We start from the raw sequence: 21,774 nt of genomic DNA, 5'->3' as shown, positions 1-21,774 counted from the left end.
TCCCACTCAGTTTAGTGCAATTTGGCTAGATATTCATAGGCTTGCCCTTCTCTTTCAGTGAAGCTGGCAGAGCAGCAGATAGAAACTCGCCTATTCCCTACCTTTTTTTTTTTTTTTAATGGCATGACCATTGAGACTCTTCACAGGAAGGTTGGAATGGACATAGTGGAATTGAGCCGGCTTGTCAGTATTCTATGGCCCAGTCATTCGGTGTAAGGATTACCTTCAGGCAACCAGGCAGGCATTTTTCTCTAAATGAGAAAATAGTTGGTGGTGCTTTTTTCTTTCAATGCTATAGATATTTTCCAGGAGTGACTTGCATGACGCACTTGCCAACGGGACTAGTAGCTGTTATGGACCGACTTGTAAATCTAGAGGTCATAATATATGCTAGTTAGCTTTGGTGGGAGGATTGTATATGCATCTCAGGTCCACTTTATTATTGTAAGAAGAATTCTAGCCCTCTCACCCCACCCCGCAAAATAACATAACATGTATAATATGCACATGAAGAATGTAGAACGCATTTTTGATGGAAAGCCAGGATGTTGGTAAGGATAATGTCTTGTATTCATGCAGATGTTTTTGAGGTTGAAGGATGGATATGTAAAGAGAAGGACCAGTGAGCCTACAGCACAGTAGTGATATATATGTTAACTTGTGTGGACTGCCCTTCTAACCCATCTAACCTTGGTTGCCCAGAGCGTGTCTGAGTCCATGTCGTCGCATGAAATGCAGCTCCTTCCAGAGAGCCCTGTGCTGTGCGGATTTGTTCAAGAAAGTGTGGACGCATTCCAGGGCACAGTTTATTGCCATTTCTCTAGGCCCGAGCCTGCACTTCAAGTTATTACTCACCTTAATTCACGCTGGCTCTTCATTATCTAGCTTTAGAAATGCATTCATTGCTTCTGAAGCAGGCCAGGTTGAGTCACCAAGGGATTTTCTTCTTTGCATAAATGTTCAAAGTAGCGGGCAGGTCAGTACCTGCATCTTTTCTGAGTGCAAGGAGCAGCACCACATGAAGGCAGATTGTGTCATGAAGCAGCCTTTGAGACAAGAGAGGTGAAAAAGACCGCGGCTGAAGGGGTTTCCCCCCATAAAAACAATACATCATAACTGTGCTTTCAGAGAAGGACTATTCATTGCAAGGTGCATGACTTGTATAGGCTGATGTGAGCTTAGCATTCATCTTAAATCACTTATTACGCTCTTGCACTAGAGTATTTTCTTTAATCTCCAGCTAAGAACCTTGGTGATTTCTCTATAATCCCCAAATTCTCCTGTTCAGCCATTTGATTCTGCTATTTGTTGGCTAAGTGGCTTATAAAAAGACTTTCCTCAATCTCAGTGTTAAGAAAATCTGTCTTGTTTGAAGTATTTTGAGACTGCAACTGAAGGTAAAAGAAACGGAGTTGAAACTAATATAGGGCAATGACATTTAGGTACTAATTTCATTAAGACACAGATCCTGTAAGTCAGTAGCCTGGTTCTCACATAATGCCGATCCATGATTTAATCCATGCTTGGTTGCCCTACCCAGTTTTTATCTGACAGCTGATTGAACAAAAGGTAGTTTGTTTTGTCATTATTTCTTTCCCCTTTTGTCTACTCTCTTCTGTATCCAGGATAGCTTTTCAGTATCCTAATTCTGGCATGTAGAATGGCTTTTAAACATTGTTATTTCTCTTCCTTTCTGCTTCTGTAGCTTGGAGAACAATCCATGGTGCTGTGTTCACGTGTAACCATTATCCATGGTGTAAACAATCCAGAGTTCACAGCCCAGCAATTTGCAATGTGTTCTTGTTTGTTTGTTTGTTTGTGGTTAACCAGTCATGGTTGTTCGTGTAGCCCCATTTGCACATCATAACTACCCAGAATTTCAGCCTGTACCATGATTTTTTATTATATATGAACCAGGCCTGTGTCTGCAAAAGCTATGTCCACTGGGGAAACAGGATCACGAGGTTAGACACCTGTCTAGCCCCTTGGCCGACCTGATATGACATACTATATAACTTTTACATGCATAAAATTCCAGCATGCATAAGTTTTGTAGGCCCTTTGTCAGTATTTCCTATGTAAAATTCCAATATACAATGATCATAGAACTAAGCTGAGTTGAGGTAAATAGGAATGAGAAAGGCAAGAGCAATATATCTCAACTAACAGTACTATTCTGTACATGTTTACTCAAGTAATTACTTAAGCATGGCTAATCTTCCTAGGTAAAATCCCAAACAGAACTGAGGAAAACTCCAGTGTCTGAAGCCAGGAAAACACCAGTGACTCAGTCGCCAAACCAGGCCAGCAACTCCCAGTTCATCCCCATCCATCATCCAGGAGCTTTCCCTCCTCTTCCCAGCCGGCCAGGTAACAATTTTACATTTGTGCTGTTTAAAACAATAGAGTCCACCAGTGCCTTCCATTGCCTACACTTCTGCATAGGAGAAAAATACAGAAAAGGTCTTCTTTGTCAAATGGCCTGTTTCTGAATCTAGAATGTGCATAGATTCTTGGTGCTTCACCCTATGATCCTTTCCAGGCATAGATGGACTGTCTTCTTCACTGTCTCAATGCTGGCCCGAGTCTCCTTTGTGTCACAGGTACACAGAACAGTATAGTCCCTGCAGTGGAAAAGATGCTGCTCCTCATTCCTGACAGATTCTCCCCATTCTGTAAAAGGGGTGTATTTAGTAGCAGTGGACATCTTTTCCACTGCAAGCACCCAGAGTATTTATGAGATGTTTGGAAAAAGTAATATGCAGACAAGCTGTTTGATTTGCAAAAGAGTAAAAAAAAGCACTGCTTTGCATGAACATACCACTGCAGAGCAGCACAACATCTTCTGATCATCATGGGCCTGCTGCGATGTCACATGGAATTGCCTCCTGGCGGAGGGAGGGAGGGAGGGAGGGAGTGACGTGATGCTTGTTTGCCTATTCTCCTCCATCCTTCCCCACATGCCTCTCACTGAAAGGAAAAATTAGTCTCTCAATTGGATTATCTGGTCAGAGGGTGTCCATGAGTCTACAAAATGAAACTCTGTTTGTCATCGCCTTGCCAGATAACCCTGGAGAAGAAGCAGCAAGTGATGTTGAGAGAGGTCTCCTAAGCAAGCTGCTCTTCAGAAGGTGCTTTCCTCCTCTCACCACGCGTGCCTTTCATTGTCTTTCTAGGCTTCCCACCTCCTGCGTATGTGATTCCCCCTCCTGTGGCTTTCTCTATGAGCTCAGGATACACTTTCCCAGGCGGCGTTTCTGTCCCAGGAACCTTCCTTCAGCCTGCAGCGCACTCACCTGCGGGCAATCAGGTGCAAGCTGGGAAGCCATCCCACATTCCTTACAGCCAGCAGCGGCCCTCTGGACCCGGCCCCCTGAACCAGGGGCCTCAGCAGACACCCTCCTCTTCTCAGCAGCCCCTCGCATCCTTACCAGCTCAGGCAACAGCACAGTCTGCAAGCCAGTTACACGTCCAGGCCCTCACCCAGCCACCGCCGCCGCAGTCTCCCACAAAAGCGGTGCAGGCGCTGGGGAAGAGTCCTCCGCACCACTCTGGATTCCAACAGGTGAGCTCTGGGCAGGGCTGCGGCATCGAGCGGCAGGACCCAAATCGGGCATGGAGGACTGTAGGTGCAGAACTTTAATCGGGGATGTGGCGATTTATACTGAAACGGGAATAATGCTGATCGCAGTGATTGCCTCCCTGCAAATTTCGCAGTGGAAAGGCAGGGATAAGAAGGGCGAGAAGGAGGCTGGGAGGGAGGCCCCTTGCTGGGAGGGCCAGAGGAGCAACACACGACCCTTTTTATTTACTCATAACAGTTATGTTTCCTGCCTGCCGCCAAATGTGTGAGAGAAGAGCAATGTTAGAGACATGACAGTTCAGTTGATATCTCCCTCAGGCTTCCTTTTAGACTTTAGATTGGGATATTAGGTTTCCTGTATCTTTAAGAATGCCAAGATGGTCCATAGGATGGTTGAAAAAAAAAAATAACTAGATAATACAAGTGAAGCACTTGGAATATTGAAAGTGCTATATAGATGTTAAGCATTAACTGTTATTAGCAGCAGTACTATTGTTGCTGTTGCTGCTATTCTAGCCATGAGAGAATTTGGTGGGTGCAGATTTTTAAACTGTGAGACATGACAAGCCTCTCTTCATGTAGACTCTGTCTGCTACAACATTTTCCTAGGTTTTCCTTAGACCATAAGGTCTAGGAACTTTTCTCTCAAAATGAAAGCCATGTGCTGGCAGATTCTGCTCAGTGTCACAGAATCTCCAGCCTTGCCTGAACACTTTAATCTGATTTGGGTAACTCAACAGCCCACCATGGCTTAATTTACGTCAAGGGGTGTTGTGTTGTGCCAGGCACCACATGTGCCATTTTGGCCTAGCACCCAGCTTGCCATGGCTTTGTGCAGCATGGCTTGTTGACACTTTCAGCCATTCTCAGATAGAATGCTCCGTGGGTTATTTGAGGGTTCTTTAACCGTCCACGAAGCCAGGTTTGAATATGACAAATCACAGCTAGGCAATGATCATGCAGATTGTACTTTGCACATGGTGGCACCTATTGCAGCTCACAAATGGTGGTGGCTTTGTTTCGAATAAATGAACCAGCCCATGGTGTGTGTTTGGGTGGCGGTGACTTATACATATTTCTAACTCAAGTGTCGCTGCAAGAATGCAGCATACATTTTTGTGCAGAGAAAGCCAGTGCTGTTTTTTGCCCTCTAGTGCCTGAGGAGCCTGCTGTTCAATCAACAGGCCAGCTCCGAAATCAGAAGTAAAATTGCAGCTTATTTTTGGCAGAAATAGGATACGGACTTCACCATTTCGGTCTCTTGGTGCCTCAGTCAGTAGCTCAGTTTCTTTCAAGGCTCTCCGGTTGTCAATGATGCACTGTGAGACTGACCCTGAGGGTGTTTGTTCTTAGTATTCCCAGGCAGACTCCTCTAAGCAGCTGTGGAACCATCCTCAGGTCCAAGGCCCCCTGGGGAAGATGTTGCCTGTGAAGCAGCCCTACTACCTGCAGGGCCAGGACCCTTTGAAACTGTTCGAACAGTCCTTGCAGCCTTCCCTCCTGCAGCAGCAGCCGCCGCTGGAAAAGAAAATGAAGCCTTTCCCCATGGAGCCATATAACCAGAATCCCTCAGAGGTCAAGGTGCCAGACTTTTACTGGGACTCCTACGGCATGGCTGATAACCGCCTGGTGATGGCGCAGCAGCAAGCTCATCTGGACCGCAGAGGGAAGCGTCAGCAAGGAGTCTTCCGCCCAGAGCAGGATCCCGTGCCTAGGATAAGCTTCGAGGTAAGTGTGTCGCATTACTCATGAGTTGCGGGCAGGGCTGGAGAAAGAAAAAAATATTTTCACAAGGACTGTAAAATAGTGCACATTGCAAAGATTACTCCTGTGCCTATTTCCTTGAAACACCTTCCGAGAACCCCGTCAGAATGGTCTCATACATTTGAAGAATGGCTGAGGAAATCTGAATTGAAGGCAACACATTCCGTACCATTCAGGAGAAGTTTCCTCTCTGCTACATGGGTGTTGATCGCCGCTCAGGATGAAATACCAGGACCAGCCTGGGTGGAATACTGCCCAGAAGGGGAGAGTCTCTAAATGCAGGGTCTCAGTTACGTGGGGGGCAGGAGCCATCTCTTCACTGAGGCCTTGAGGAACATCTGCCCCTTGCTCCATTCATTCTTCGCAATAGCATACCCCGCACCTATGTTTTGTGTTCAGCGGTATAAAAAAGAACCCCAGCCCATCTTCTGAAGGCCCTGCTTTTGCCCTCTAATACATCTAGCCACTGGCTCTTAAAGCATGCTTATAATCTCCTGCCAGCCCACATCTTTTTGTCTCTGCAGTTGAAACAGAATACCTGATAGGTCAGCTAAGCAAAAGGATTGAGATAGAACTTTTATCTTGTGCAAAGTGGTAAAATTTGAGTCTGAGCCTGAGCTTCTTCCAGAACTTTGCAGATGAGCATAATGTAAGGGTTCTCGGGCTTTATCACGGTAGGCTCACGTACACCAGGAGGAAGCCCTCCCTAAGCGCAAGTACAGCCTGTTCAAGCAGTCGCTGTGGCTGCACCGGTTCTTTGCCCCAATCTGGAAGCAAGGAGGCAAAAGGAGGAAATGCCTCCTAAAGCATGACTTCAGGTAGCGGAGTCGATACCATTAGGAAACCCAAAACCTCATGAAAAGGCACAGTAGTCCCAGCACTTGGCACGGGCCGGTAGGACGCTGTCAGCAAGGGATGTTCAAGGCCCGTTTCTGTACTCCAGAATACCAGCTTTGTCAGACTAGAGAAGAAATGACTTAGCATTGATTCTGTTTTTTTAAAAATGGCCTTGGGGCGACGCTTTGGGGAACTGTGAAGCACGCAACTGCTGATACCATTGCCCTGAAGTTGTGTTGAATCTCCCATGCGTGGAAGCAGTCGAGCCCCACAGAGACCATGGTCTTTGTGAGCAGAGCTCCTGAGTCCACTGACGGCTTTAGCCTGACCGAACCGAGCCATAAGAGCAGTAGAAGCAGTGAGAAGCAGTGCTGGCTGCAGGTCCGTCAGGGAGCCGATGGCACACGTGGATGCCAGCCTCTTCCTTGCTTTTCCACACCTCCTGCTCTGGCCTTGCTGCGGTGCGTACGTGCCGTGGCAAAGCAAATGCTGCTGCCTTTCACGTCTTCCGTCTTTTTATGATTTCATCCGGTAAAACCAAACAGGAAGCCGGTTGCTGAAGTGTGGGGTGCGTCGCTGCGAGAAAGCGGTGGCAGGAAGTCAGCGCCTTGTTCTGGCCTTCGTGACCTGCCTTTGACAGTTCGCCAGGAACAATTTGAAAAGTCACCATGCAGCCCAAGGATGGCCTTCCAGGAGGAAGGCCAGCCGGCACCATTTGAGGTGCTTGGGCGTCTCGTTCTGTTTGTATAGCTTAGTCTCATTCGCCTTCAGTGCAGACACCATCCAGTTTCAAGGTATTTGATAAGGGGCAATGCTGAGCTGTGGGAAGTGTATGGGAAAAATGGTAGGGATATGGGTAGGTCAGGAGGGAAGAAGGCAGCCTATAAATAAGTGTAAATAAATAAATAAAATATCCATGGCAAGGAGCCAGAGGTTGGATTTCTCTACTTAGAAACAGAAACAGAGCAAGTCAGAAGGGACTCTTGGGCCATCTAGTCTGACCCCCCAGCACCAGCTGGCTCCGCTCATGACATGCTCATGACTTTCATCACACCTTCCAGCAAGTGTTGGAAACTTGACCATATGGTTTGAAAAGTCTGATTTTTATGCAGTGAATGATGAAGCCAGCCTGCAGTTCATCCAACCCTGGCCATGAGGGCAGGGGAGTTTTGCTGTTACAGCTGGCTCACCCTGCCAAGAAACATTCTTTGGGTCTACTGCAACTTAGAACTGCTAAGAGATCAGGCAGCTGAAGAACAAAATGCCCCTATTTGCGTATAATTATTCATGTAGAGGTCGCTTGCTGTCGATTCCAGTAGTTTCCAAAGCCTGTAAATTCAAACTTGATAGGAAGCAGAGTGATCCTAATGCGCACAATAACAGGAAACGTTTGTTTGCCTCAACCTTTCCCCCTCACCCCTCGAGTTTCTTCTTCCCCTGCTCTCTGCCTCTGTGAGTTCCTTTTGCATGCCGGCATAGCTATCCTTGCGCTCCCTTCTCTCGTGTAGCAGCCTGCCTTGCACTCCTCCTGCTTCACATGGGCCCTCTTTCCGTCCCCGTAGCCTCCTTGCCTCCCCACTGCTCGTCTTGCTTTCTCTCCTCGCCTTGCTGCGTCTCATTGTGCTCCTTTCTGTCACTAGGACCCCAAGAGCTCCCCCCTGCTTCCTCCGGACCTGTTAAAGAGTCTGGCTGCCTTGGAGGAGGAGGAAGAGCTGCTTTTCTCTCATCCTCCTGATCTTTACCCAGCTCTGCTGGGGCCTCTCGCCTCTCTTCCTGGACGAAGCCTCTTTGTATGTATCTGACTTAATTCTGCTGCTTCTCGCTCTAATTTTGGCATATCTTTTTATTCCCCTTCCCCTCACAAGGTGAATCAAACATGCGAAGTCACATCCCATGACACAGTTGCAGGGTGGTTGCTTTCTGATTCTGCACTCAATTCCTTAAAAGCTCTGGAAAGGAGGCCATCATGGTGCGGCTCCTGGCTGACTTTTGGCCGTGCGGTTTTGTCTTCTTGGAGGAGTCATCTTGACAGTGAGTGAGTGGGGGCCTAGAGCAGGAGATGCTGTTCCAGCTGCATGTGTTCCTGCTCCAGAGCTCTTAAGCCAACCTAAAGCACAATCCTATGCAAATTTAGGCAGAAAAAAGAGCCCGCAACTCCCAGCATGCCCTGGCCAGCCATGCTGGAAGCTGTAGGCTTTTTTCCCCTGATGAAAACTTGCACAGGACTGCAGCCACAGCCTCAAGTTGAGAAAGCTGTGACCCTCGGTGCTCCAAATCCTAAACTCTTGACTTGCTGAGAACATCCAAGTTAAAGTTTTCTGTCTATCCTGTGCAAAATCACACACCTTGTCCTTCAGACTGTGTCAGGATGTGAATGAACAAGCAATATCTAAAGAGGAGGTTAAAGGTTGCGAAATAGAACGTGACTCTTGATTTCGGTTTTGCAACGCTCAGGGAGTTTTGACATGAGAGCTTATTCTTGTAAAGAGGTGTGGAACAGATGCCACGGGTTGCATGTGGCCTGTTGCTCCCTCTCTGGCAGGGCGGCCCAGCAGATTCTGCTTTCCTCCTGTGGGACCTGTGCGGATACTTCATCGAACTCATTGATGGTGCTGTGGGGATCTAAGATCCTCACACCTGCCCATTGTGGGAATATGGGAACTGCCATGATGGATCCCGTCATGCACACAACCTTTCAGATCCCTTTGGAAGCTCCCAAGTGGGACATGATAACTATTTTCCCCTGTTGTTTGCCCCCAGCCTTTGGTGCGGAACTGTGTACTTCTCTATCCTTGGAGAAACTGTTGCTGTCAGTAAACACATTCTCCCAGAATGTAATTCTTTTGTGTGATTGGCTAGCATAGCTAAGACGGTTCATGTGTGTGTGTGTGTGTGTGTGTGTGTGTGTGTGTGTGTGTGTGTTTAAATAGTCTGTCATCAAACCTTGGAAGTGTAGATGTTTCGTATTGTGTAATATCCATGCACTGCATTAAACACATCCTTTGCTAGGAGTTTCCATGCTTTTACTCCGAAGAAATCAACAGAATGTGAGAGTTAGGGTAATTAAATTTGCAGCTCCCCACAGCGGGTGTTACAAGCCAACGAAACTGTTCCGCATCAGCTGCCAGGGGTGTGATGTTGGCTCGAGGTCCTGTCCAGCATAGAGAACCCAGGAGGTTGTTGAGTCTAATGTCTGCATTACAAGCAGGAAATACTTCTCAGTCCTGAGCCTGTCTTGTTTAAATAGGCCTTCCTTGGAACACCTACAGCACATCATTGTCATTTAGCATTAGCTCCTACCTTGTAAAACAGGAATACAATGTCTACTACATAGAACGATTGAATTGATTGATGCAGTGGGAAGTTACCAGTGGGAGGGGGACATTAAAAATGACGGGTTGCACCCTCCATGATTGGCAGGGGGAATCAGAACCACTTTTGAGGAAGGGGAGGGGGAAAGCAGGATTGATCCAATTCCTCCTCCTCCCTGAAATGCCCAGCGTCACCTTCACACAGCGTTTTGGAGGGTCTGCCGGCCCACACAGGAAGCTGCAGAGCCAAGGGGACCATCCTGTTCATGGAGCTGAGTCCCGTGCAGAGGTGCACTCTGCGTGTATGATGTGGAGCAGTGGACGGTACTCTGGGGGAGAGGTCTCTTCTGTTTACTGCTATGGCAGTCGTGGCCCCTGCTGAATTAAAATGAGGTATATTCTTAATACGAAACTGTTTAATGATTCAGGATTTCTCATTGCAGGGGAAGTCAGATAGGCAGATAGTCCATACCGTTTGAGACTGGGAGAAACAGTCCAAACGGCCCATGTTGCAGGCATTTTTGGCAACTACACTAGGTATTTTCTCACAATCAAGGTAGTTTGTCATTACATGACAACCTTTATCTTTTATTTTTGTATAGATCAAGCATGCTACCTAGAGTGAGTGTTCAGCATAAATTAATCTCATTTGTGCCCTTTCACTGTCTATATTGTTGCGTGTATGGTTTTGTTTTGTTTTTTACTGGGGGACAGTGGCCTTTCTGGAAGCTTCTGGTACTGAATGAGCAACACTGGATTATTCATTAGTAGAATAGTTGTTGGCTCTTCAGTTGGCTTTGATATAAGTTCAGCACACTGTGGTTTAGCTGTTATCCCAGTTGCTTCAAGACTGCAGCTCCCTCCAATAAAGCCAGGATTAATTTTGTTTACAAAGTACAGGAAGAGAGTGTCTAGAAGTCATTGAGTTGATTTCCAAGGCTTCTCTTGAATTACAGTCTCTGACCTGGTCACAGATAAAATGTACCTAATTCGGTGACTTGACAAGCTCTGGAAAACCAGTCAAAAACTTCTTTCCATCAGCCTGGTCAGACTGTTAGGTAGGAGTATGCCTGCTTCAATCTCCAGTCTGTGTTAGGTTCCCATCATAATGTAGCCCAAACTAGCAACTGTTAGTGTTGGTCTCCTACCAGAAACTTTATGGAATATGTTAATCTTGCCCCTACTGAGCCATCATTTAGGATTGATGCCCTGAATTATGCAACTGACATTATTTGTGTAAAGAAAGGTACTTCAGTGATGGGGAGGTATAGAAATGAAATGCATGCATACATACTTGGGTATCACCCACCAGGAACCTGATACTGTGCATTATCATTAAATAAATGGGGGTCAGTGAGCAGGGTTGACTTCTTTTGTTACAGAACTAACAATAGTCAACACTAGTTTGTGAAACTAGTAGCAGCAGTATCCTTCTGAACCACCCAATAGCTGAAACAGTTTGGGCAATTTACAGCAGCATAGAAAATACAATGGAAATGCAATACAAAAATAAAGATAACAGTAGGAAAATAAAAATAGAAACTACAAAATTTAAAGCCAAATTGAAAAACCACAGTAGTTGACACAAATTAAATCACAAGAGCTGTTAGCTGACAAAAGTATTTACCAAAATTTACAAAAACGCTATTATAAACCATGAAGGAAAAGAATGATCCTCTATTTTGCATATTTATCTTGGTTTTAGGGTATAATGGGATTTGTGTGTGAGAGCGAGCGAGCGAGCAAGCGTGTGATTCAGACAATAGGTTCCTAGTGTGGCTAGCAGAAGTTAAAATGTAAACATCAGGATGTTTTGCTTAGGAAGCAGCAGATTGTAAATGTCAGCAAGTCAGAGAAAGAAAGAAAAGTAGGCTTTGACTCAGGAGACGGGAATTTCAGCGGTAGAACTACCCCTTCAGCACTGGTTGGAGTTGGTGAGAGAAAAAACTATTTTAGAAAATAAAAGCAAAAGTCAGAGAAGAAGGGAGAGGAGAAAAAAGCCTGCCCAAAATCGTAGAATAAAGAGAAATACTGGAAGTGGAGAACTGAGTAAGGGAGCTTGGACTGGTGAAAGTAAAACATTGGTTGGGAGAGACGTGGAAAAAGTAGGGACCATGGTCCCGTTACATTAGCTGGGTGTGTTTGTCTCTGGTTGTTTCTATTACCCCTGTTGCTCATATGTTTTCTTGTGTTGTTTGTTTGTATATCCATTGAAATCTTACTTGTTTTCTCGATGGACATTTTCCTTCAGTAAAATGTAAACCTTTTTGTTTATTTAGGAAATCTGTGGTCTCCTTTTGGGAGACTTATTTCTAATTGCAATCCCACATTTTTAAAGTTGGGTACCTGAGACTCAGAGAGTTTTGAGGCTGGTTTGGTGAAGGCATTCAGGGAGATAAGGAAATACGGGATGGGGAAACTCCACTACATGATGAATCCAAGCAGGGCATGAAGCCACCAGAAGGGACCCCACTACTCTGTGGAGGGAACAGGATGAGCAGCCTTCACCCCTGGGCAATTTTGCATCATTCTGCCTCTTGCCCTGCTACGCTTTGCATCAATCGTTCTGATTCCTTATGGGAGAGGAAGGGGTGTTACATGGGGCACCAAAGCTCACCTTTCCCAATCTGGCCCCCACTGTGGCTCCCGAGATGTCAGCTGACCTTGTCCGTGCACTTTCAGTCTTGTCTTTGGAGTGCAGAAAGCTGGATTCTGCGCCTCTTACCAGACCCCACACTTTTTCTGCGCTCCAACAGAGTTGCAAAATAGATGCAGCCCTTTGCGTCAGTTAGATTTCCGTGTGTTTAATTTGACATGGGTATACAGGTTTTGGCTGATTCTCGGTTGTTCAAGTGTTGTGTGAGTGATTGCTGCAGGAGCAGCATTCATAGATCAATTCAGTGAGCCTTCATGTTGGAACCAGATCAATTCAGTGAGCCTTCATGTTGGAACCAGATCAATTCAGTGAGTCTTCATGTTGGAACCAGAAAGGCTAACACTACTGGTATAAACAATTTAGCAGGCAGTTAAACACTTTGCACCTCTACTCTGTGTGTTCTTTGAGGTACCGGGGCATATACTGTTTGCAGAATGAAGTTTCTCAGGTGACCTGCCTCTCAGTTTTCTAGCCAACAGATTGCTTACGAAGTTCTCCTTCAAATATTACTAATACTTTTTGTTTGCCATTGATTGCAAATTAACAGTGTTTCATATGTTTCTCATAATGTATTCCTCCTATCTGATTGCATAACAAAAAAAAATCACACAAGAATCTTCAGCATATTGGTTCTATGCAGAAAAGTGTTCCAAGCTACTGGTCTGTAACAACACCTAATGCTGTCTTTCCCTTTCCTGGCTTTCTGAAGAAATCGCTGTTAGAGAAACCATCAGATCTGATGTCTCAGTCACCATCTTTCCTATCGCTCACAGGCTTCTCTCTCAATCAGGTAATTAACTGTAAAACAAGCCTTCCCCACCTCTTTCTGCTCGACATTGCTGGCAATTCAGTTGCTGCTGTCTCTGAGGCGTGCCTGTCTCAAAACGTCTGTATTGATAGTAGGTGCCTGGCCTGAACCACCAGACAGTTGGTGGGGGTCTCATGTTGGAGTCCTCCTCCCCACGTTCTCATCACCCTTGTATAGTCCAACAAAGAAAAAAGCCTAGTCCTTTCATTCTCCCATACCAATTTTCCTGGTGCACCACGGCCAGGGAGAACTCAGTCATGAGAACCCCCACCTGCATTTGGAGGCACAGAAACAAATTAACCACCCATGCTTTTTGTTTTCATCTTCATAATGTGTCTTCTATTTAATTCAAAGCCAAGCGCTCTTCTTTTTTATTGCACTTGTTTGCCTAACCTGGCCCTCAGGGGGCCATAATTTGCAAGTTGTACTCATTTATGCTAATTTTAATGTTTGTGCATAGGATCTTCTATGTCCGTTCTCTGTAGCAGAAGCAGTATATGCCATGCAGGGTGAAAACTGTATTTCCCTAACTTCTGGGGGCTCAGGTCCATCTGATAGCGGAATTAATAGTACAGAGTAGCCCATATAGTTTCCAGTATTATCTTCAGTCCTAACGATATAAGAATAAGAAGGGCTTGCCCTGAGAGGAGCCCATTCCTTGTGTATGTTTCACACATTGCTTAGGGCTTTCTACCTGCGAGGGACAGGTAATTCTGCTGCACAGCTACACTGGGAATATGGAGTGACTGGATTGGACCCAGTGCAGAGGTTTGGCAGAAATACTTGTTCCTCAGCAAAGGATGAGTGGAATCTGAAAAGATGCACCAGCTACCTCTTACGTAGGTGAGCACTTGGGGCTCAGAAACATCTGAAATGGCTCTCTCGGTTTTTCTTCTTGAAGCATGTTAGGAGTTGAAGCTGGTGCACCTTGGCAATTACTGGAATAGAGTACTGGGTTTAAATCTGGGATGCTTGGAGTTGTACCCCATTCATATAAGACGCTGACTGGGTCACAGTTGCTCTCAGTAGAACCTGCTTTAAAAGGAAGTGCACGGATAACACCTGTGTGAAAAGAAAAATATGTAGCAAAAGGAAAAAATAACTTGAAGTAATAAAATGCAAAAAATTGACCTGCATCCTGAGTGTTACTACCCATTTTTCCCAGCCTGCTTCCCTGGTAGTTTTGATTCGTTTGCTGTGAGCAGTGTAACTTCTGCAGCATGGCCTGAGGCACTCGCTTGTCAGCTCAGGTCAACTGTGATTCAGAAACTGGGGATACATGGCAGCAAACGGAACTGGCTTTAGCTGCCAGTATAGTAGTGGATGGTATAGATCTACGGTTGCATTGAATCTCTCAATTTTGCAGGAAAGATACCCGAACAGCATGTTCAGTGAGGTTTATGGGAAAAACCTCAATGCCAGCACAAAAACAGAGATCACTCCATCCGTGGCCCACCAGGAAACATCACTGTACTCCCTATTTGAAGGTACTCCATGGTCTCCGTCTCTTCCAGCCAGCTCAGGTAATGCTGTTGCACGGGGCCATGTGCTTTTCCGTGGCACCGAACATAGTGACCTTATGCAAGCTTTGCTTCACATCGTGTTTGATACTGATCACAGTTCAGAGTGAGCCCCAGCCATGGCTTGACCTTCCAGATGCGCAACAGATGTTCTAGAGCTGCTTGCCTGCCCTTTTCATAGTCTCTGCTCTTGATCTTTTAAGGTGCTCCGTCCTTTGGAGGCAGAGAGGCAGAGGTCCATTCAGTCATCATGCCCAGTCAAAGCTCAGCTCGCTTAAACACAGCTTGGCGTGCCCTCTCAACGGAGCCTTCATAAATCCATCTCTTGCCTTGCCTTTATACCAGCTAGGCTCTTGGTGATCTCTGTGCAGGCAGGTGGACAATGTGCTAGGCTTGCACCAATCAGCATGCCCATTCCTGAAAGTCCGACTGTGGGCTGCCTGTAGCCCCTCCTGTTGAGAGGAAAGCTCCAACTTCCCTAGAGAGCAGGGCTTTTTTTTTTGAGTCACCCCTTTAGCAACACCATGGAGAACATTCTTTGCAGAATCCTCATTCTCCAGCTGGTCTGAGGCCTTGTTAGAGAGTTCTGGCTATTGGGAAGTCTAGAAATCACATAAATAACCCCCCTTCTTTTCCAAGGGTTCCCCCCCACCACCCTTTCCACTGCTTGCAAATACTTCTTAGCACCCATGTGTTTTATTGAGAGATCTCCTTTTTGGGATATGCCTGGTTTAGCTTCCTGAAACATTCAGGTAGACGTGACGGCCACCTTCTCTACTTTTGGAGAGTAGAGTCCAAAGGTACTTTTGGGTCACCTCTTCCTTTCATTGCAATAGGCTTTATCATGGATGGGTTACTGTGGTGATTCTAGCCCCCTTTGCTAGGGGCATTCTTCCATACCTTTTCTAGCTACTCTCTATGTCTTCTTCTCTCTCTGCTTTCCCATGCTGCTCCACCCCATGGGAAGAGTTTTAGCACAAGGCAGAAGATGGGTGGCAGCAGAATCTTGGCCAGCTCTCCCCCTCCGGCCTCTTTCCACCAGCACCTTTGATACATACACAAACCGTGGCTTGCGGCTTCATTTCTGCCAATGCAGCCTGTGTTTTCTTCTACCCGTGTTGCTGCTTTGCTACCAGAGGATTTACCCACTGCCGTCCTGACTCAATGAAAAGACGGTTTGTGACATCTCTAACAAGCATCCTTCCACTCTTAGAGACAGGATGCCGGGTAGCCTTCATATAGCAGAAGAATATGCCCACCTGCCTTCAGCATTAGAAATTCCTTCCGTTTACAGAGAGGTCCTGCTGTTTCCAGCACAGAACCCTACCCTTTGGGTTGTAAGTTCTGAGGCTTTCCCCAAATTCATGCTCACAGCCGCCGCCATCTTCTCCTGTGCTGTCAACTGGTTTGGCATGCTGGCGTTTCTTGAGTACTTGAACTTTACCGTTTGGATATTTTGGGTCTTGGACTCGAGATCAACAGATCATGTTCAGTTCAAAGAACTGATTCTGTTCATAGGGGCTGTCTTGGATTTCTACACATTTTGCTTGCAAGGCAGAGCACAGAATCCTTCTTCGGTCCAGACAATTTTTTCTCTTCACTCAAATAAGTCCACATTATGACCAGAGACCTCTTTTCTCCACTTAACTCAGGATTTGACTCTTCCATTGTTCCTTCCTGAAAATAAGGAGACATGCACAGTGAGTCTTGTACCAAGCAGACTTTCAGAGACCATCTTCCTCCTAAGGAGAACAATCTCATTTCACATGAATGCTGCCCAATTTTCCAGCAGCGGCTGTCCTCAGGGGACACGGTGTCTCCCTTCCCAGGGCCTTTTGCCCTGGATTGTTTCCTCCCTCAGGCCCTTTCCCCAGCGCTGTGCAAGGCCATTGTGCTCTAGGACGGGCAAGCCCCTTCCTTTCCTTCAAAGGCCTCCTAATCCTGGGTCTTTGGTAGAGCGGTCCTGATCCCATCCTTCTACCCCGATCACATTAAATGTGTAAGGTAAGAAATTCTGCCAAGAAGCTTCCTTTTCAACAGAGCTGCGGTCTTGTCCAGCCGTGCCAGCCTGCCAGCCCCCCATTTGCATTGCCTGGATGCCTGAACACAGATGCAGTGCGGGAGGTACAGGCTGTTCGCTCGTAGCTTTCGTTCTCTTTGTGGCTGCCTGTACAGTCATGCCACCAGTTCCTTTTTCCCGCTGCAGGTGCTTCCTCTGTTGCTTCTGCTTTTGCAAAGAGTATCCCAGAGCAGTGATGGCCCTGCTCTGCATGTTGTTACTTCAGTACCTTTTTTTTTTGGTCTTGTGGGGGGACAGGCTACATATGCCGAGTTGTAGGCATTCTCTCTAGAACAGCTTTCCCCAGCCTTGGACACGTTTGAACTGCAACCCCCAGAATTCCCAGTCTTGGCCTTGCTGGATGGGAATTCTGGGGGTTGCAGCCCAAATACCTCTGAAGGCCAGCAGGTTGGGGAAGGCCGCTCAAGAAAGTCCCGACGGTACAGAAAGCTCACCCGACTTCACAGATGTCCGCTCGGAGCTTATAATCGTTTGCAGGAAAGCAATCTGGTACTTTGTCAACGGTTAGAACCCAGAACCTCCTTGTCTCTTCACATTTGTAAGCTTATCTGATCCCATATACAAAACATGTCGCACAGACAAAACTTGACAAAGAATTGCTTAAAGAAATACCGTATTCTTCCATGTATAAGACGCTACTTTTTCTTTAAAACATTTAGCTAAAAATGGAGGTGCGTCTTATACATGGGGGGGGCTTGTGGAGAGAGACTGACGCGATCGTACACGCAGGGGGGGCGAAGGCGGCAGCTTGCTCACTGCAAATCGGTAGGAAAAGTTGCAGGGGGGCGTCCTATACATGGGAGCGTGTAATAGAAGGGAAAATACGGTGAACCTGTATTTTGGGAGGTGCTCTGCCAACTGTGTCATATACGTTTCCGTTCAACAGATCATTCAACACCAGCTAGCCAGTCTCCTCATTCCTCCAACCCAAGCAGTTTGCCGAGCTCGCCTCCCACTCACAACCACAATTCTGTTCCATTCTCCAACTTTGGGCCCATTGGGACACCGGACAACAGGGATCGGAGGGTAGCAGATCGATGGAAGACAGATAAGCCAGGTGAGCAGCTGGCTCTAGCACTACCTGCGTCTCCAGTGGTCTTGCAGGATCCCTGACTGTGGACCCTTTCTCTCTTGCAGCAATGGGAGGGTTTGGCCTGGACTATCTCCCAGCAACATCCTCCTCTTCGGAGAGTAGCTGGCACCCCACCAGCACTCCGAGTGGCACTTGGCCAGCCCATGGCCCTTCCATTGAGGATTCGTCCACTGTGCTTATGGAAAGCCTGAAGGTAGGGTGGCCGTTGGGGTGTGCGGGCCACAAAGCATCCCCTTCACCATTGGGAAGGCTTTTCTCGCCATCCCACACTTCTTGTGGTCTAGTGCTGATGACGTGTCCCCTGCTGGCAATCTCTTGGGCACCTGCTGTCCAGTAATAATAACATGGACCACTCTGGTCAGGCTTGCACCGACAAGTCTCAATTGCAGATTGAACCTATTGAAGTCTCACACATGTTTTATTGCTTTGCTGACCGTTGGTATGTGGCCAGACTAGTGTGGGTGAAGAGAATGTCAGCTGTACTTTATGATGGTCTAGAACCGTTCATCTCACTGCTCTTGAACCTTGTTACCTTGGCTGAAGCCAAGTTTTATGGTGCCTCGTTTGGTGCGGAGCACAGGCTGAAGGGCACACTGATTCCCTCTCTGTAGGGTAAGCAGTGGCAGAGATGTGGACCTGGGCCTCTCCCCGTGGGTAGCTCAGGCGCTCAGGCGCGGCAACAGGCAGAGGTCCATGACAGGCATAAGACTCCACCAGGACTCGTTCTTTGCCCTGTAAAGCGGGGATGGGGAATCGTGTGGCCCCCCGGACGTCGTTAGGCTGCTGCTTCCGCCAGCCCTCACCACTGGCTGTGCTGGCCGGGCTGACGGGAGTTGCAGCCCAGCCCCACGTGAGGAGCACTGATGTAAAGAAGCGACGCCCGGGGGGCAGGCTCTGCACTAAGCCCTGTGGTTGCTTATAGTGGGAATGACATGGTCCTGGAGCCCTTTGCCGGTACATCAGCTTGTATGGGAGAAAGCCAGTAAGGCCTCTTAAAAACAGCAAGGGTTGGACAGGGGTTCGGACAAATGGGAACATGCGGCATACAGTGAAAGCTCGAGAGGCCGTGAGAAGATCGGAGGTTGCGCTGCCGATGCATGTGTTTTATGCCTTCTCTGTTCCTGCGTCCACCATCACCTTGCCGGGTGGTTTACGTGCGTGCCTGTGTGTTTGCCTGCAGTCTATCTGGTCCAGTTCCATGATGCACCCTGGGCCTTCTGCCCTGGAGCAGCTGTTGATGCAGCAGAAGCAGAAGCAGCAACGCGGGCAAGGTGCCATGAACCCGCCGCACTGAGAACGGAAGAGGGTGGCAAGCTTTGCACCGAAAGCTCCATACATCATGGCATGTTGGGTTTGCGGGACTGTCCCACACAGTCCTGTGCGCGTGGCAGCCCTCTCTTCTGTTCCTTGCCGTCAGGAGGGCGTAAGTGCTCCACCAACCCACCGAGCGTGCACGGAAGCGTCTGCAGCGCAATGGAAGACCAACCCAGGAACTCTCCCGTCCCTCCGGAGGGAGCGAGGGACTGCTGTCTGTCTCACGGTAACCCGGCATCACCGCCTCTCACCTTCTCCATCGTGCATGTCCCCAGCCACGTGGGAAAATAAAGAGCTGAGAATGAGGAGCAGATGGGAGAAGCCACTGAGAACTTCTTGATCCTTCTCCTCCGTTGTGGAGAAGCCAATAGGAATCTGTCGCTGACTGAGGATGCAGCTGAAATTTACTCCTCAAGATCTAAATTTCTAATTGTTACGATCTCAGTAGTACGGTCACACTGAATTCTTCCATACACAAAATGTGCTTTCTAGTCAGTGTGTAGCAGCCCCTCCAGTTGCTGGCCCAGCCTGAGGTGAGTGGTGAAGCCTCGGCAGGGGGCCCCTTCCCGGCCGCTGGGTCCGGCAAGGAGCTTTTGTGAAGGAGGGCCTGGCCCCTCCCGCACCGTGTCTACCTTTTCCTCAGCGACCATCTCTGGAGAACCCCACTGGGTTAGAGATTCCAGTGCTGAAGCGCAGTGGCCACCGCCGGGCCCCCTGCTAGGAGCGGCAAGCAGGCCACCACTGTGGGGTTTTAAGTTAAATGGCTCAGATTCCTGTACATTTTATGATAGCGTAGTGACCAGCCTCATGAAATGGCTCGCTGGTCTGTGCATTCACAGCCTGACTCCTTTATGTAGGTAGGTAGGTAGGTAGCAGCTTTCTGTGTCTTTTTTTTCCCCCTCGCCCCCTTTCCTCCCCTGCCCTCCCCTCCTCGCTGGTTGCTCGTAGTTCTATTCTTCCTAGACAGCATCCCGGAGTTCTAGCAGGATAATGGAGAGCGAAGGAGCGAGTCAGACAGGACGATGCGTATACTCCCCGCCCCGTAGCCATCCACCTGCTCCACAGGCCTGCACACACCTGTAGCCCCGGGGCTCCAGTTCCGGAACGGAGGTTCAGGCAACAGAGGACCTCTCACCTGGAACCCACGCACAGAGCCAACAGCCCACGTGCTGCTCTCAGGGTGCAGAACGGGGCCGAGGGTTCCACGTGATATTTATTGAGCAGAAGGAAGACCGCAAGTCGACTTCTAGCATAGGACAAAAGGAGAGCATTTCGTTTTGTTTCCCAGGATAGCTCTGGAAACAATCTAAATGTTATCGACGGCCGCAGTTGCAGACGCGTGCGTGTGTGTGTGCGTGTGCGTGTGTGTGTCGGTTCAGGATCTGTGAGCCAGGAAACCGCTGCAGAGCAAAGCACATCCAGCGTCCACGGGTGGCCCTGGAGCTGGGCAGCAGCCCCAAAACAGACTTTACGGAAAGGGAAGCTGTATGCATAGTGCCCTCACTAGGATAGGAATCGAACCCCCCCTCCCCCCCCCATGCTAGGAGTGTCGCTGCTCTGCATTGCATCGCTAAAACATGTTCCTCTTTATTAAAAAAACAAAGACGAAAAGGTCTCAAGGACGACGTTCCTGCCCCAGTTGTAATGTTAAGCTGAGACCCTCTGTGCTTCTTTGGCTCGCTGCCCCCACTCCCATCCCAGCTCTCCCCCCCCCCCCGTTTCTGCATTTGCACTGTGCGCCCACGCAGCGGCAACATTCCAGTGTTCGGACCGCCACTGATTCTTGCACCCGAGACCACCTGACCAGGTCACCATCTCACTCTCTCAGCAGTGCCCGAGTCCCAGCCCATAGGGCCCCGTTTCTGCATGAGAAATCTGGTGTTTGGAATGTTTCTTTTTCTGGTTTCTGGGGTAGGGCTCCCTGTCCTCTCTCTCCTCCCACCCTCTGCCGACACACCCTCAGTGTCAGGAGCCTCAAGGGAAGGGAACCCCCAGCAGAGAAAACTGGTTTGTGTCGTAAGCTTCTTTTGTGTTTTTTGTCTGTCTGTGCAAGACCTGCAGCTGCTGAACTCAGCTTGGCCTTTAATTAAACCATGTTCTCTACAGCCAGTCTTGTGTCATAACATCTTTTTAAATTCTTAAGAAACTCTTCTGCCAGGAAACACAGCACCCTTTCAGGAACTCCCTGGTCAGGAGAGGTTCCTTTGCACAGCTGCGAAAGGGGCCGTGAAATTTCAGTGCAAAGATCAACTGTTGGGGTTTGGAACCTTTCGGGTACAGGATGTGATGGAACAGTTGGTGTTGAGAAAATGTTCAGGAGGCAAGCCCCGTACTAAATAGCTGCACTCCAGAACCTGCATGCTATTCATGAGAGATCGGCTGGCAGACTGAACCCTTTGGAACTCGTATGGTGTTTCCAAACCTTTTGCAAGGTTACGTTGCATTATACTTGAGTATGAATATGAGAAGGAATAGAAAGAGGCATGTTGACCAACCATGACATTTGATAGGGGGGAAAAATGACAAAACTTCAGCTTTTTCCGGGGTAGAAGGAGAAAGCAAGATTCACTGGTCCAACTACAGACCAACTTGAACTTGCTGGAGGCTGAGGTTCTCCTCTCCTTCAGATCAGCAGCTAGGATTCCCAGGTTATAATCACAAAACGGCACGTGCACCTTCTACAGTGGGAAATGAGGCCGTGGCAGCTTCTCCTGTCCCTTTCACAGCACGGCCTGTTATTTGCCCATCCAGTGTGCCTGTTATACAAAGCACACTTGTCATCCCGAACAGCAGAAAGAGGCAGAACAC

General features: G+C 48.0%; 1 protein-coding gene across 3 annotated transcripts in view; it reads left to right on the top strand.

The window, feature by feature from the left end:
• SMG7 (SMG7 nonsense mediated mRNA decay factor) overlaps window positions 1-21,075 on the top strand; it is a 60,178-nt gene extending 39,103 nt beyond the window's left edge. The window contains exons 15-23 of one of the 3 annotated variants that reach the window (XM_044439303.1): window positions 2,226-2,370; window positions 3,177-3,565; window positions 4,937-5,311; window positions 7,825-7,974; window positions 12,861-12,941; window positions 14,326-14,482; window positions 17,446-17,616; window positions 17,697-17,845; window positions 18,833-21,075. In XM_044439303.1, coding sequence (XP_044295238.1) covers window positions 2,226-2,370; window positions 3,177-3,565; window positions 4,937-5,311; window positions 7,825-7,974; window positions 12,861-12,941; window positions 14,326-14,482; window positions 17,446-17,616; window positions 17,697-17,845; window positions 18,833-18,946 — 1,731 coding nt within the window. In that variant the 3' untranslated portion in view covers window positions 18,947-21,075. The remainder of the gene's footprint in view (window positions 1-2,225; window positions 2,371-3,176; window positions 3,566-4,936; window positions 5,312-7,824; window positions 7,975-12,860; window positions 12,942-14,325; window positions 14,483-17,445; window positions 17,617-17,696; window positions 17,846-18,832) is intronic. The other 2 variants (XM_044439304.1, XM_044439305.1) reach the window with 2 other exon arrangements.
• Window positions 21,076-21,774: the final 699 nt, after the last annotated feature.

The sequence above is a fragment of the Varanus komodoensis genome, unplaced genomic scaffold, assembly GCF_004798865.1.
Source record: "Varanus komodoensis strain SLA01 unplaced genomic scaffold, ASM479886v1 scaffold34_1, whole genome shotgun sequence".
Taxonomy (NCBI): Eukaryota; Metazoa; Chordata; class Lepidosauria; order Squamata; family Varanidae; genus Varanus; species Varanus komodoensis.
Note: the sequence above shows the minus strand (reverse complement) of the source record. Positions and strands in the feature narration are given on the sequence as shown.